The 15,592-nt window shown below is 41.0% G+C and overlaps 2 protein-coding genes and 1 long non-coding RNA gene across 4 annotated transcripts; 2 read left to right on the top strand and 1 right to left on the bottom strand.

Moving 5' to 3' along the window:
- Positions 1–2,954: 2,954 nt before the first annotated feature.
- LOC129349223 (uncharacterized) lies at positions 2,955–3,467 on the top strand. The gene is made up of 2 exons (XR_008602143.1): positions 2,955–3,124; positions 3,239–3,467. It is a non-coding gene; the product is annotated as an uncharacterized LOC129349223 (long non-coding RNA).
- A 3,345-nt stretch (positions 3,468–6,812) lies between these two features.
- Positions 6,813–8,707, top strand: ttc36 (tetratricopeptide repeat domain 36). Its single transcript, XM_023280493.3, has 3 exons — positions 6,813–6,985; positions 7,192–7,380; positions 8,368–8,707. The coding sequence occupies exons 1-3, from the start codon at positions 6,880–6,882 to the stop codon at positions 8,634–8,636; spliced, it is 564 nt and encodes a 187-aa protein (XP_023136261.2). The 5' UTR covers positions 6,813–6,879; the 3' UTR covers positions 8,637–8,707.
- A 39-nt stretch (positions 8,708–8,746) lies between these two features.
- LOC111575403 (F-box only protein 40) lies at positions 8,747–13,930 on the bottom strand. Of its 2 annotated transcripts, none has more exons than XM_023280492.3 (4): positions 13,787–13,930; positions 13,520–13,552; positions 11,514–13,391; positions 8,747–9,709 (listed from the first exon to the last, which is right to left on the bottom strand). In XM_023280492.3, exons 2-4 carry the CDS (start codon positions 13,520–13,522, stop codon positions 9,527–9,529), a joined length of 2,064 nt encoding a protein of 687 aa, XP_023136260.2. In that variant the 5' UTR covers positions 13,523–13,552; positions 13,787–13,930; the 3' UTR covers positions 8,747–9,526. The 2 variants fall into 2 exon arrangements, with proteins under 2 accessions (XP_023136260.2, XP_023136259.2); XM_023280491.3 differs by having other exon boundaries at positions 13,520–13,577; positions 13,787–13,914.
- Between the last annotated feature and the right edge of the window lie 1,662 nt (positions 13,931–15,592).

Raw genomic sequence — 15,592 nt, 5'->3', positions numbered from 1 at the left:
GTTTGAGGACGTGTTCATATTCCATCAAATTCCTGAAAACTAATTAGTTAAACCTTAAATTACCTCACTAAATTCAAACTCTGCTTTACCCTCTTTGGTTTTTAGAACAAAACAGCTCATTTCGACCAGCCAAAAAGCTGCCGTTACGCAGTCATGGTGAAATTAACCGTCTTTGCAGCATTTTGAGGTGAAGCACTGAAACACACATTGTGGTTGCATGTGAGACTTTGATAAGTTTGCTTGAAAAGGATGAACAATATGCAATCTTTTAATAGTAAAACCAGCAAACCACACTGTAAAACACTCAGATCAAAAATGCAAACACATGTATGGTGAAAAAGCAGTGAGCTACCCAAAAAATATTCTCAAAAGAATGTCTTTTTAAACAACACCATGTGATTTTACATTATTTTATTTATTTTAATCTACCTTATCTTTATACTATTTCATTTCATCATCCTAATTCTTTTGTTCATTTCATTTTATCCTCGTATTTTGGTGTAATGGTGTGGTTTTAGAGTGTGGCGAAATTGTGTACCACTGTGTTGTACTGCTGACTGCAAAACTTATTGCCTCTCGGAGTTAATAAAGATTACCTTGAACCTTGAAAATATGGCAATGCAACACAACCGTATAACCAAAGCCTGTGCTAGTGTACACTTCAATAAATACTGAATTCAGTTCAACATATTCAGATCATTAATAGACAAGCAAATGTTAATTAGCAGATTAAGTTTAAGTTCATTGATATTATTAAACACAGTAACAGCTGAAGTGATGTGAAGTATATACAGTAATAATGTCATCTCTTTTACACAATATTCAGGCTGCTGAAGTGATTTCTAAATCAAATATTGTCACATGCTACTCTGTGAAAATACAAATATTATTAAATTACTGTTTGCCCTGAAGAAGCTCCTCTCAATTTCCACAAAACCACTGCTGTCAGCTACTCCTCCTCCACACACACCTCTGTATTGGCTATGAACACATATGGCCCACCTTCTACCTATTCTGTCTGACAGTGTGCAAACAGGACATGCTCATTCTACTACAGCAAATTTATTTTGTGCACACACTGCATCTAGCTCTTCCTTTATTTTTTCAAGTAAAATTGGGATCATGTGCTTTCCTGACTGCTTTAATTGTAGCATCTAGCCTGAGCAATACCCACCTCCAGCTACACCAGCTAATAAACAGGAAGCGCATCCAAACCAAAGCATAGTTGATACCATTAGCATGACTAATTTAGTTTATCCAACGTTATAAAACTGCTATGTAACGCTACATGTCCACACTTCCTGTTTTGTAAAATGTGCAACACTTACTCAACCAGCATTGCTTTGCTAACAGACGAGGCGAGAGCTAGCATAGATTAGCTTGTCCAAAGATGCTGTTGTGAAATAACGTCACTGATGCAGCTTTAAGCTACTCAGTACGATAAAACGTCGTGTTAATGTGCGTGAATTTAATGTTGAATTTTCTCAAACTGTCCTTGTAATACTGCCAACTTAAGGCAAATTTGTTTTACAATAGGAGAAGCAACATTAGCACGGAGTACAGTAGCATTAGCTTACGTTAGCTTAACGTTTAAAACCGTATGAAGCATTAGCGAAAAAAAGCTAACGTTTTTACCTTGGTGTGTTGCAGTGATGCGTCAAACGGGTCCTGACAGTGAGTAGAGTGTTTTACTGACTTTTATTATTGCAGGAGAAAGCACTTTCAAGACAAAGCTTCATGAAAACACTCCTCTGATCTGGATGATGTGCAAACGTTATCCAGTTGGATGTGAAAAAAAGCGACATCAGCTGAAAAGTGAAAAATTTTCAATCCCCAAGTGCATAACTAAAAATGCTAATTGAGGACCAAAATGTGCTGCAAGTACCACACAGTGAGTAAATTCGATTTTGATGATCTGCTCTTTTCGTATAGTATAAAAAGTGCAATCATGTTCTTATGCAGTGCAATTTTATTTTTATTTTTTTGTATTTATTTTTGTAATGACTTTTATTCATTTTAAGATTTCTAAATAAATTTATATTTATAGATTTCTATGTTGCTCTGACAGTACAATATGGATATTAGATAACACGTGAAAATTATTTTAGATTTTTCTTAAATTTTGTTTTTTTGGGGGGTTGATTATTCCTAATTAATATACAATCGATTGTCCTGAAGAACAAAAGTTCTCACTTTGTTACTATTATTGATATATACATTTATTAAAGTAACTAAATTAAATCAACAGGGATGTTTAGCCTATAGTGGCAAAGAATTAAAGTCAGTAAGGTAGAGCTACAGCAAGCTAAAATAGCATAACATTAATAGCCAAACGTCAGCCAGTTAGCTAGTGCTAGAGCAAGCTAATATAGCATAACGACATTAGCTGAATCTAAAGTCAGCTAGTTAACTAGTGCTAGAGCAAGTTAATACTGTATTCCATAACATTTTTATTTTTATCTATAGTCAGCTAGTTAGCTAGTGCTACAGCAAGCTAATACAACATAATATTAGCTGAATATAAAGTCAGCTAGTTAACTAGTGCTACAGCAAGATAATATAGCATAACAATGCTAGCTGAATCTAAAGTCAGCTAAGTAGCTAGTGCTACAGCCACTTAACGTAGTTTAACTATATTCGCTGAATCCAAAGTCACTTAGCTAGCTAGTGCTACAGCGAGCTAATTAAGCATAACAATATTAGCTGATGAATATGAAGTCAGCCCTCTAGACAGATAATAAAACATTTTAGTGCTGATTAGCCATTATAGCCGCGATTCCACAATCACCTACTCGGCGCGGTACAGTTTGCCACTATTGTATTTGACTCGGCTCGTCTCGGTTTAGTTGTTTTTACATATAGCCTCATCGTGGGTGGAGTCGTCATAGCACGGCGAGCCGAAAGTCCCTTAACGTCATTTGTGTGCGACACAAACGCAACACAACGGAGGCGATGGTACACCTGCTGCTCGGGCTGTGGCTTTCTGTCAGATTCAAAGTAATAGAGTCGGAGAAAGCTGAGAGCGGCGAGTCGAAACACTCAGGAGACACACAGGAGAGTTTGGGAGGTGATGCAGCAGTATCAAGCTGAAGACAAGAGGATATGAACTAGATGACATATGAGGGTAAGCTAATGCTAGTTCGCTAGCTATCGTATATTAGTCCTGTGAACGACCCTGTAATGGCTGCAGTTTATCGTTATTAGGTATTAAAATATGTATGCTGTGTATGTGTTTCAGATGGCTCTCTGATGAGACTTCATGGGATTTACCTGAAGCAGCAGCACACGAGCCTGCAGTGGCAGAAGGTGTAGAGGAGGAGGGCAGAGATGTACAGGATGCACTGATGCAGTACGGGTCATGCAAATGTTAAAAGTTATTCTTCTCGTTATACTTCTGTTTTTCTGTCCCCGGACTGCTATTTTTTTCTTTAATGCAATTCTGACAATAAACTTTTGTACCTTTTGCAGATGTGTCTATGCTGTTGTTTATTTGTGAAGGTTAGCAAGATTACATGACAAATTAAACACCAAAACATTAAAACAGCTGTTTTAGGAATATTCCAGTTTGATAAATCAGTATTGCTTTGGTGTAATTCAGTGGGGAAGAAACTGTTTTTGTGTCTGGAGGTTTCTGTGTACAGGGATCTGAGGGGGAAGAACAGTTTATGTCCAGGGTGAGTGGGGTCTCTGATGATGTGATGTGTTTAGCCACCCATCCATTGATTTTCAATCATGATCATGTCTTTGATAGTTTCACTTTCATACATTTTTGGCACTCTTTACTTTAACTGAAGCACAAACAGTACCTCCTCCACCACAACTAAAAACAACGTGGTGTGAACTTCATTTCATCTTGTGCACATTTTGGAGTTGCTAAGAACAGCTGTGTTTTCTTATTTCTATGTATATTTTCATTCAGTTTCACAGTTACCTAGTCACTATAAGAAGAATGGTTGCAATACTACATTGCACGAGAAAGTAAATTAGAGTGACTTGCTTGTTAAGTCAATGAAAAAAAATGCAGCTGCATGTGTTCTGTTTATGTGTTACTGTAGCTACATGTAGCTTTCATCAGGCGTTCCTGAACTGGCATGCTGCACAGTTTGCATTTACACCTGCCTGAATTCTTGGTCGTTGGTCTCGTTGTTCTCGTTGATCATGCTTGCAGGCATTTACACATGCAACAATAATAATAATAATGCGAAAATCAACCATGCTCTCTGTTTACCGTGTCTTACCAGTGATAAGACGTTGCTGTTGCTGGAGGTTGATGTTGACAGGGTCGGTGTCCGAGCTGGTACTGGTGTCGAAGCTGGTGCTGGAGAGGAGCCGCTGCTGGTGGTGGAGAGGAGGCAGGGGAGCTGGGGGCTCCATGACGGAGGTGGAGCAGGCTTCGCACTACGAAAGGGATTCTTGAACAGAAATAAACATTCACCCTAAGTACACGAAAAATACAACATTGTAACTTGTGAAAAAAATAAACCTGTACGAAAGCCACTAGCTTAGTTCGTCATGCTGACTGATGTATTAGCTTCTGAGAGCTAAACGTTAGAAACAGCAGCACGAAATACAAGCGGAGCACGGAGCTAGCGCTGATGGCTAACTAGCTAGCGCCGATGGCTAACTAGCTAGCTTATTGTCTGCTACAAGAGACAACAATGTTACTTTCTAAATATACTTGTTTGCTTAAAGGGAGCTTGCCACCAATGGGATAAATGATGTAAAAGTTTCTTGAAGTCACAAAACACTCGCCATTCTTGAACGTCTCCAATAATGCAGCAGCTGAGTCTCCCTCCTGTTGCTCGCTGGTGCGGTGCCAGTCAATAGCTTCCATTAAACCTCTTCCAAAACCTCCTGGTTGACCCACGCCGGCCGTTGTGGTCCTTGGTGGACCGATAGTCATTTTTGAGCTTTTTCAGCTTCTCCCTACACTGCTTCTGTCCTCTTTATATACAGTCTACTGTATATGTGAGCGGCCATCCGCTCAGAGACCTCCTGATAAACTTTCTCCGTCCAGCTCCCTCTGTATTCTTTGGTCCACCACCAAAGACAGAAAAGTCTCGATCTCATCATTCACCCACAGTACAGGTCTGGCTGTCATATTAAAATTATGAAGAACAGAGAGTTCCGTGAAGAGCAATGCACACGTCGCTGTTTAGTTTTTTTTTTAAATGCCGGTTTTGTTTTCGTGCTGGAGTCGCTCTCGTGTGTCGTCACTCCCTGTCCAATCAGTGGCCTGCACTCCTGTCCAATCAGTGGCCTGCACTATGTAGACGTCACATCTCGGCTCACGTCATCTCGCTTGGAACCTCAGCCGAGAAGGTACGGAAAATCGTGCCTGATACCATGCACTAATCCATATGGAAACGCTCGCAAACAAAGACAAGCCGAGCTGCACCGCGCCGAGCGGGTGCTTGTGGAATCGCGGCTTATGATGCCGTATTAGATGATGTTCAACTCTGAAGTTTTATCATATTACAAGAAAAGTTGTTTTTTGTTGTTTTTCATCTGATCTTACTCTGGTTAACCATAGTCAATACAGACTATGTAAAATGTTAATTTTAAAGATCAGTAATATTAGCTGGCTTATATAATGGAATAAAATAGACAATTTCCTTCGAAAAGACTAAAATTTGTGCACTGCTTATTACATTAAGTCACTTGAGTATTTGTTTACCTTCCACCTGGACAGGGCTGCCTTATTTGCACTTGAAGCTAGCACTAGCTAATGTTAGCATCACTGCCAATGGCAATGCGTCTTTTATTATATTGGCTGCTGACAGCTTAGGGTGGGAGTGCTCCCATCCACAAATACTACACATGGTCATAAAAGAAGATATTGTAGTATTTCAATTTCATGTGCAATATTCCATCAGTATGTGTAATGTTTTATATAATTTGCCATATTTCATTATCATGAGTAATTTTACTTTTCTACCTCAAAATTATTGCCAGTATTTTTTTTTCTATTCTAGACTTCTTTTACCTTACATGTTTTTTCTTCTTCTATATTTTACCAATGTAATGTACTTATATCTTATTGCTTTTCTTTTAGGTATTGCATTTATTCTCATGTTGTATAGTTTTGTTTCTGAGAAATATCTGGCACAATAATTTCCTTTAGGATTTGGAAAGTTTTATCTCATCCCCATTTTTTCACAAGTGAATATGCCACAATACCTGTGCAGTTTCTGGATAGAAGCATTAACACCAATAACAGGCATTTTCTTATTGCTAACAGCCTTGTTTGCTGAATGAATACTGAAAATTCAAAACCACCAGAGTGCACATGAACTCCTCAGCAGTAGTTTTAGAGTCGAGGTCAGGTGCCCCATGGACTGAAAGTAAATTCCTGTTGCCTGCTAACTGGTTTAGGTCCTCGGCCTTTCTGATAAATTAAAACATTTTCTTAAGGTTTTCTGTCCACATTTTTGTCTGTATGGGCATCTACTACTGATATCTGAGGCAATCCTTTTACTTTTGTAAGCAAGAAAAGCAGCCAAATATGTATTCAACAACTGTATGCTCTTTAGTATTCCATAAGTATAAACCCAGTGAGGTTTGGACAGCTCGCTGAAACCTGTCATCATATAGAATATCTCTGAGAGGAGTTTCACTCTGTCTCCTTTCTGTCATTACAACAAGAGCTGTGCTGCATGCAGACTTCTACGGCCTGGATTTTTGAGTTAACTCAATACAGATGTGCTCAGTGCAGGAGAATCTCAAAGTCCAGCTCTACTTCCACCCCCTTCTCTGATTGGCTGGTGGAAATGGCAGAAGTTAGGGGAGGAAGCATTCTCCACCCAGCTGTAATTTAGGTGTTATGAGTCTCCTTTTTTTGCTATCTTTCTTCTCTTTCTTCACACACACACTGGTAAGATGGCCTCGGCGCATGACAGAGCTGTACTCCAAGCTATATTCAACCCCAACACCCCCTTCGGAGACATTCCTGGCCTTAACCAAGAGGAGGAATTAATTGATGATGGTGAGCATGAGCTTCTGACTTGATGTGCCTCTACATATCATGTTGCAGCACATTGAATTTATTTGAACACATTCCATTCCTGGGCTAAAAAAACATGACATTGTAATCCACACTGAGTTCTGGGTGACATTTCTGTGTTTTCCTTGCCACGGTACCTGTCAGTTGAGTTTGAGTGCTTTTTCAACCTGTTTATCTCTTCCTGCCAGACAGTGGCTTTGACACAGAGTTGCTGAAGCAAGTGAAAGAGTTGGAGATGCGGGGTGTCTCAGCAGCAGAGGCTGGGGATTTGCAAGCTGCACTTCAACTGTTCAGCCAGGCAATCCAGATCCTGCCTCAGCGAGCTTCAGCCTATAACAACCGGGCACAGGCCCTGCGGCTGCAGGGGGACACAGCAGGTACGTGCAACAGATTCAACAATAGCCCTTTTTCCAGAGACACCACAGAGCGCCAGCATATCAGCCTGCCAAGTCTTAGGCCAGCATGACACAGTATTAGAGCTTTGTCTATCTGATGCACTGTGTCGACAGAGTTACTGCTCTAAGTTCTGAGTTAGCCTTGTGTTTGGTTCATTTACCTGCTGTCTGTCACAAAACTGGCTGATTTGTAGACAATGAAGTGCAGTGTTTTTCGCTACAGTACAGTACAGAGAAGTACAGTGTATTCATACAGTCTATAGTCGTATCTGACTCACTTAAGAATCCTTTGTGTGCTTCTTTGCATTCGCCTCTCAAGAAATCAGCATGAGATGTTGGTTTTACCAGACTTTATAGACTCAGTTTATTATTTCCAGTACAAGGTGTGAATTGCCACACATTATAGCTAATGCTTACATTTCTCAGGTTATGCAACTTCTTTAGAATATCAGAATATCCCATGGTGCTTTTATACTCACTCCACGGAGCTCAATTCATCAGTCACAGGTCTCAGTCACACTTGCATTGTCTGTTTCTAAATGTGGAGTTTCCATTGGTAGGTGGTGCTTTCAAATTCATCTGAAACCTGGTGTCACCTGCTGTTCGTTGTGACTAACAAGATCCTCCGTAAATTCAAAACATCTCTATTGAAAATATGCATAAAATAGAAAAAAAAAAGGATGAGCTGAATCACTACTGTAGAGCAGCAAAATCCTTCTATAGCAGTTTACATATCGGAAGATATATTGTTAAAAGTGTTATTTTTTTTAATCATAAATCGCTGATACTTTTGCATTCATGTTAAATGTTCCTATTTGTGGTAGGAAAGTCATTTAAAGCAAATTCAGCTACATTAGTATTGCAGCAGACTGACTTTAAGCCCAAACTGAGGAGCATGTAAGACATCATGAACTGAAAATCTACTTTCCAAACATGTGTGTGCCTCATGGTGCTCTTCTCTGCTCTCAGGAGCCCTGGACGATCTGGACCGAGCAGTTGCTCTGAGCTGCAGCGCTGGACGAACTGCCTGCCAGGCGCTGGTGCAGAGAGGCCTTCTCCGTAGATTAGCATGCCAGGATGATGAAGCCAGGGCGGATTTCGAGAAAGCAGCTGCACTCGGAAGCGAATTCGCTAAACAACAGGCCATATTGCTTAATCCGTACGCCGCCCTGTGCAACAAAATGCTGACAGAGGTGATCAACAAACTACGCAACCCTGAAGCGGCTGAGATGCAGTAGCTAATGGAGACAATTTGATATGTGCGCACCTTTTTCTGTTGTGGAGTCAATAAAATTACCTTTTAATATGCTTTTCCTTCCATTGATTGTGCTGCTGCAAAAAACACGAATCCAACTGCACGTCACATTTATTATAAATATGCAATAAAACATCAGTGAGGCACAGATCAGTCTTCTACTTTTCTCTTACAAGTCATCATCTCAAAGCAGCCACTGCTGAGTTTAATCAAATATGACAGACAGGACATGTGATTTCATGTTCAGCATCCACATATTAAATTAATATTATGTTGTGTGATGCAGCGTCACTCCAGACAGATGAGGTACTTCAGCTTTTTTTCCAGTAGATGTCAGTCTTGTCATGCTGAAACTGTCAGCAGCAGCACCACTTCTGCTGCCTTTATTTCTTTCAAATAATTTTTTTTTTTTTACCACGAGAATGAAATGAGATGGAATAAACACCAGTCAGCTCAGTATGCCAAACACAGTTCATCTGATATCACAGCTGACGAGGACATCTCTCAAACAACACATCAGTAAAATTGGAAATTCAGTGAGATTATTTCATTTTCTGCATAACTAGATGCATCTTGAAGGGTTTTGCCTGTACAAGAGAAAAGTGATTTGAGGACAAGACTGAATAAATCACATCAAAATTGCAGTTTATGCTAAAGTAAATGTTTTCACATATATAGTATCTATCTGCAGGGCTTCAACTCACAGCAGCTCTGAAAATCCATCTTTTTTTTTTTTTTTTATACAGCAGCTTTACATGCGTAGGCTTTATCCACTTTTCAGTTTTGTGGTTGCATACATTTCACGTCTGAGTGATTCTGAACACGGCGTTTTCTTGTGCTGCGGTCCACCCACTGTGCTCCGGGACATGAGCGTTATCTTCTGTGTTTTAGTTCGCCGTGTTTGCCTCTGACCTCTCCCAGGCAGGCTAAAGCCACCGGCTCCCTGCGCTCATGTCTCTGGTAGAAGGAGCAGCTTTTCAGGTGATCTGACATGGAAGGAGCATCGCTGAAGCTCCATCTGTCCACGGAGGAAAACACAGGGCTGAATTTCCAAACCTGTAAAACACAGAGGCAGAGCTGAAGGAGGTGTAGGAGGCTGCTGTCAAGGCATCTGTCAACTGCTCTGCAGTTATAGTATGCAGTCATGTGGATAAATATATACTTGATATCCGTGGAATCTAGATCACGGGGGCATGATGTTATTTTTGTTTCCATCCATAGCAAATTCATACAAATTATGCCGCTCATTGGGGAGCAAATACCCAGCTGTTGCCCACACAGTCTTATCAACATCCGTGTTTCCGTGAACGATCACATATCTGCCTGGTTATGGTCTGCTGGCAGCAAAGCCTCAAGCCATTCCACATCCCTGATATCATCAGCACACTCTTTGTCCCATGATCACTGCATTACCAAGATAGTCCGTATAAAAATATACACACATGCATTTATATTGTGTCTATCCTTTAATAGCTGCAGCAGAGATCTTCTCGACAAATGTATTTGTTTGTATGTCAGAAAGTCCTTAACAGAATTTTTTTTTAAATCCACAAGAGGAAACTGAGCGAAATAGCAAAAGATAACCTGATTTCTAATCTGCTACACTTTCATTTTCACAGTTCACAACACCGGAAATGTAAACCAACAACAAAAATCAGTCATAACAAAGCTTTCAACCTGGTTAAACATACTGTCCTTTTTCCACTAGTTATATTAATTTCATCAAATTTGGTATTTGCGATTGCTCTAAGAAGATTTCAATTACTCTTTTATGCCTGCCTGGTTGCCAAATTCATCTATTTGTGACCAATGATGGAAGATGCCATAACTCTTCAACACCTGCAACTAAAACTGATGATGATGGATGCTGTGCACTCATCTACAGTAACTCAAAGAGTCCTGCACATTTGGAGGCGTCTCATGAAAAGATGGTGCTACAGCAGAATGATGAATTTAAATGGTCACAGCTCAGCAGTCAGCAGTCTGAATCACATACTGTCTTATGCACAGTTCTCGTAATTCCAAACAGGATTTTGGTAAGCTGTAAAAGTGAGGCAGCTGCTGGTATTTGCATGGTTTAAACTCCTGGACCACAAGGCGTCCTCGCGGCCTTGTGGTGTAAGCCACAAAGTCTAAGGTCTGGCTTAGTGGTTTAATAACAACCAAGCATCCCTGGCTTGACTCCAGGTGCCTCATGTGACCCCCTCACTCCCATTTCTCCTAAACCTCTCCAGTGTCAGTTTTCAAATAAAGACAAAATTATAAAAATCCTGTCATTGGTTGTCATGTACTGTATATATGGTGCTGCTTGATTTGTTTTTGTGGTTTTTTGTTTTGTTTTCATTCAGTAGAACAAAATTAGCATCCTGCAACACTAAATAATTTTCTAGCTTATCCATCTAATTATCAGGCAACTGTTTGACCCCAATATCTGCAAAGAAAACTAAGTTTCACCTTCACATCATCATATACGCACGCATCAGACAAATGAGCTTTGAGTAAGATGCAGAAAAATACTCATAAATCCATGAACTGTTGTCAACACGGGTGTGATTTGCTTTGTAATATTATTAGAGAGGCCTATTGAGAGTCTAGAGAGTGTTTACAATGCAGCAGCTGTCATGCTGCAGGAATGACTGAAATGTTCCAATGACAGTTAAGTGAATGGTGGCAGGTACTAAAGGGGATCTGATATAGAAGTTTGGACTTGTGTTTACTTGGCCTTCACTGCCTACCAGATGAAATAGTGCCTAGTAATAAGTAAAATAAACAAATATAATAATGCAATAGAGTATTCCTCTGTTAATCTGTGACAAATGAGTCACACGGGTGGTTCAAAAATGCAATGGTTGATACTTGCTTTCTTTCTGTATCTCCAGGAACTTGCCCCAGTGGAATATGTCTTTTTCTCCCACTTGAGGGAGACCATCCCTCTCTCCGGCAACAACATGGCACACACCTCTCTCATCAGATGGGAAACCTGGGACAGCTGAGACAGTGTAAACCCGTCGAGGAAACCAGCGATATGCTGCAGGATCTCCAAAGGGAGCCTGCTGAGGGGATCCACATTATATGTACCATTTCTCTGAAGGCTTAAGGTTTTCCCACCTTCACAGAGAGAAGAAGGGACTTGTGGCTGGAGAACAAAGGTGCTGACATCTTGGCTGAATTTTATTGTAGCTCTTTGGCCTGCAGGGTGAAACCTCATCTGGCTGAAAGTACAGCCGAGGTACGCTAAGGGGCAGCGCTGCTGGAACCAGCCGTTTAGAGAGGCCTGTATGTCACAGTGCACATTCCTGAAATGATGGCAGTATTCGTCACGCCGAAAGAAGTGGCCACACATGTAGGTGAAGGCTGAGCTGGTTTTATTGTGTCTCCTGGTGACAGATTCCGACTCAACGTGCACATAAACACCATGAGGTTTACCTGCGATGACCTCTGCAAGGGATGCATTTGTTTTGAACGGTGCAGATGAAAAGCTGTACGTTTGTGTCCCTACACCTACATAAAGACCATCTGTCGATGTGCTCTCTGAGATTAAATGTCCCTTCAGTTCCTTTTCCAGGGAGCACAGAAGTGTTGCGCTAATCTCCTCACACTTTGGAAGATCGTCAACGGACACTCCTAAATCTGCAGTGTCAACACTCTTGTGTGTGGTCTTGGCCCTCTGTGCGGGGTCCTTAAGGTGACAGCGCTTTGCTCGGTAGCTGGTCGGAACATTAAATGAGCGGATTGTCTTCACCTCGATGGGTTCCAGATTCCCATAAACAAAGTCCCTTTCCCTCGGTGTGCAAGCAGCAAGTTGACCAAAATTAATCAACATGGCCCCGTTGTGCACCAGATACATATTATACTCTGAAATGTTGACTTCTTTGCCTAACCTTTCAAGTACCCCGTCTTGCCACGGAGCAAGGCCAGTTGCACCATCCGTGCTTCTGGCAGCAGCAGCACTTTTTTCACCCTGGTGTGAGTCTCTTGTCTCTCCCTGACTGTTTGATGATTCTTGCTCTTTTTCTTTCTCCCTCTTACTCAGGTTTTTGACAGTTTCCTTGCATCCCTCCTTCTCTTTGTTGAATATTTTCTCCCAGGAGTTGTAATTTTCAATACTCGTCACATCCCTGCTCTTCGCCAAAGCGTCTCTCTCCTCTTGACTCATTTCTTTTACTTCAGTCTTCGCCCAGTCATTTTCTGTGAGTTCACCACATTCTAAAGAACAGGATGCCTCCTCTGCAGGGCCGCTGACCCCAGCAGAGACACTCTGAAGGCCAGGATCCTCCTCCGCCATCAGCTCAGGAAAGATGTTCTTCATTTTGATGGATTGAAACAGCAGCTCTTGGTCCCTGAGAGCCAAAGCAACATCGAGGTTGAGCTCTGTGTTTGCCAGGGGATTTTCAGAAACATTTCTGTAAAAGGTCAGATCGGTTTCTGCGACAGGCCAGCGGTTCCACTCCTGAGAGCAGCAGACCACGCTGGCCGGACAGACCTCTAAGTGTTTGGCCAACCTGTGGCGCAGCATTGTGACAGGACAGCCATTGTTAACGTTAATGCAAGGGACCGTCTCATTCGGGCAGAGAAGCTGGTGCTCCTCTTGTTTGCACATATGGAGGGCGGCACCGCAGTTTTTACGACACTTGATAACCATGCACGACACAGAGGTCTGCACCGGGACCTGACAGTGGACGTTGTAACACTTGTCACAGTGGTCATGATGACCCACTGGCCTCCTTTTTGTCTTCACCTTCAGAGAGAAACAACACAACACAGAAAGCAGTGATAGTAGGCAACATTTCCAGCCAAGTTTTTCAAACCTATCACTAGTAATGTGTTAATCAAATTGCATCGTACAGTGGAAGCAAATGCACTTACCATTGTGCCTTATGAACACAGGGATGTGATCATCTGCGAACAGTCCAAGGCAGAAATCCTGTTAGATTGCAATTTTTGTCATTATACTCCACATAGCAGCTACTTCCAAGGAAGATATTGTTAATGTACATACACATATATTTTAAATGCACAAATAATGAGTAGAATTACATTTTCAGGTTAACAAAGGACATTTTGAAAGCCAAGAACAAGCACAAGCTTTAGTAGAAAGAGCTAAAACAATCACAATAGAGGAAAATTTCTCACCCTTTGTTCCTCTGCTGCCTTGTGTTCACTGGCACCTCTGAGTAACCTCTGCACTGTGTCTGGACATTATAAATAGACACAACAGAGGGGCAGACAGGCCAGTGGGAAGGGGTACTATTGTCACATAGCCATTAAGAGCCAAGGTCAAGTTACAGTCTCCGGCACTGCTTCACTCTGAGAGGGTGTTGATAATAGCAGGTAATCCAAGCGCTCAACACTGTGACTACCGTATGCTTGAAAACATCACCTTAGCATGTGCAGTGTATCATCTGTTTACACACAATGTCAACCGTTTACATTTCAGTCCCAGTATTTAGCTTTATTTGTTGTATTTTCTACTAAAATGACATTAACATTTGATAATTGAATAAACAAAACTTGTCTTAAAATATCCGTTTGCATGATTTTACAGACAGATGCAGTTTTCATTTACCAAATTTGATTTCAGATGCATTAACTGATTGAAATTATTAGCGATTATTTCCTTAATCAAAATACACCGTGTAGTATTGCACTACAAAGTTGTCTTGATCCATGTTCTCCACTAGATGTCAGTCACATGCTTGCAGAAATTCAACCAACACCAGTTGTTTCTGCTGTCAGCATGCATTAGTAAAATTCACAGAGCTGCAGTGTAAGATCAGGGAGGAATTTCCATGATGTTTAAAAAACAAAAAAAGCAGGGATTAATTTAAATTCTGCCTGCGTGGAAACTCATGTGCCTGGTTGATTTGAATATCGATGCAAGTTTAGGACCCACGTGTGACTTTTTAACGGAATTAGCTGACGGGAAACTTATCTTCATCAAGCGATGTTTTGGTTCAATATAGCAACTGATGCGTTCTCAACATCTCAAATCAATTACAGAGTAGACTCAAAGAGGTGCCTCTTTTGATTAAATCACTATTCAGGTGTCTCACAATGTAAAAGTGTTTCTGTAGTAGTAGTAGTAGTTCAACAGCAGCTCATTATATTTCATACATATTTGATATTCTATGTGTTTGTCTTTCATTTACTTCACAAATGTGATGTGTAATATAATGTGACACTCAGCTAACTAGCTTCACCCAGTTACACTCATTTACATTGAGGCTGGCTGCACTATCATCCTTTCACTCCCCTGCAAAACCCCAAAAACACCTACATATTTTCCACCTCATGTAAGTGTTTTGGATCCACAGTCTGCATCTGGAAGTCTTCATGCAAGTCTTTTTTACATTTAAAAAAAAAAAAAAAACATGGCAGAGATTACAATAAACAGGTTATCAGGGGCAGCTGCTTTGTTTTCTATAGGCTCTGCAATCAGCATACATTACAGCAAGCACAAACAGAAAGAGACAAACTGCCATCACAGGGAATATGTGACTCGGATATGTCGTTTTGACCTTGTGATGGTCATGTCACAACCTGGAAAAATGAAATTGGATGAGTTAATTTAGTCATTAGAACCCAAAAACAAACCTCTCTCCAAATCAGATCCCCACCTTGCTATTAACTCAATCTTTCAATGAAAGCTCAGCTACCCATAGTCCTCTGACTAGCAAACCATTTTTCTTCCTCTTCAAAGCAACAGGCTTGTGCAGTGAGGCGTTGTTTGGACACTGCAGGTTCTGGCAACATGCAGGATTTGAACCAGGCACCCCAGAGCCAGCCTTAAATGGCCACAAATTAACCCACCTCACCAACCAGCGCACTGGGAGCTTCTTGCTTTGGGTGCTAGACTTCAAAGGTAACAGACTCTCATCCAATTCAAACCCACAGTCTCTGAGACCCCAAGCACTTCTCTATCACCCTGGTCTACTATTA

The sequence above is a fragment of the Amphiprion ocellaris genome, chromosome 7, assembly GCF_022539595.1.
Source record: "Amphiprion ocellaris isolate individual 3 ecotype Okinawa chromosome 7, ASM2253959v1, whole genome shotgun sequence".
Taxonomy (NCBI): Eukaryota; Metazoa; Chordata; class Actinopteri; family Pomacentridae; genus Amphiprion; species Amphiprion ocellaris.
The sequence above is the reverse complement of the archived record's forward strand: the minus strand, read 5'-3'. Positions and strand labels throughout refer to the sequence as shown.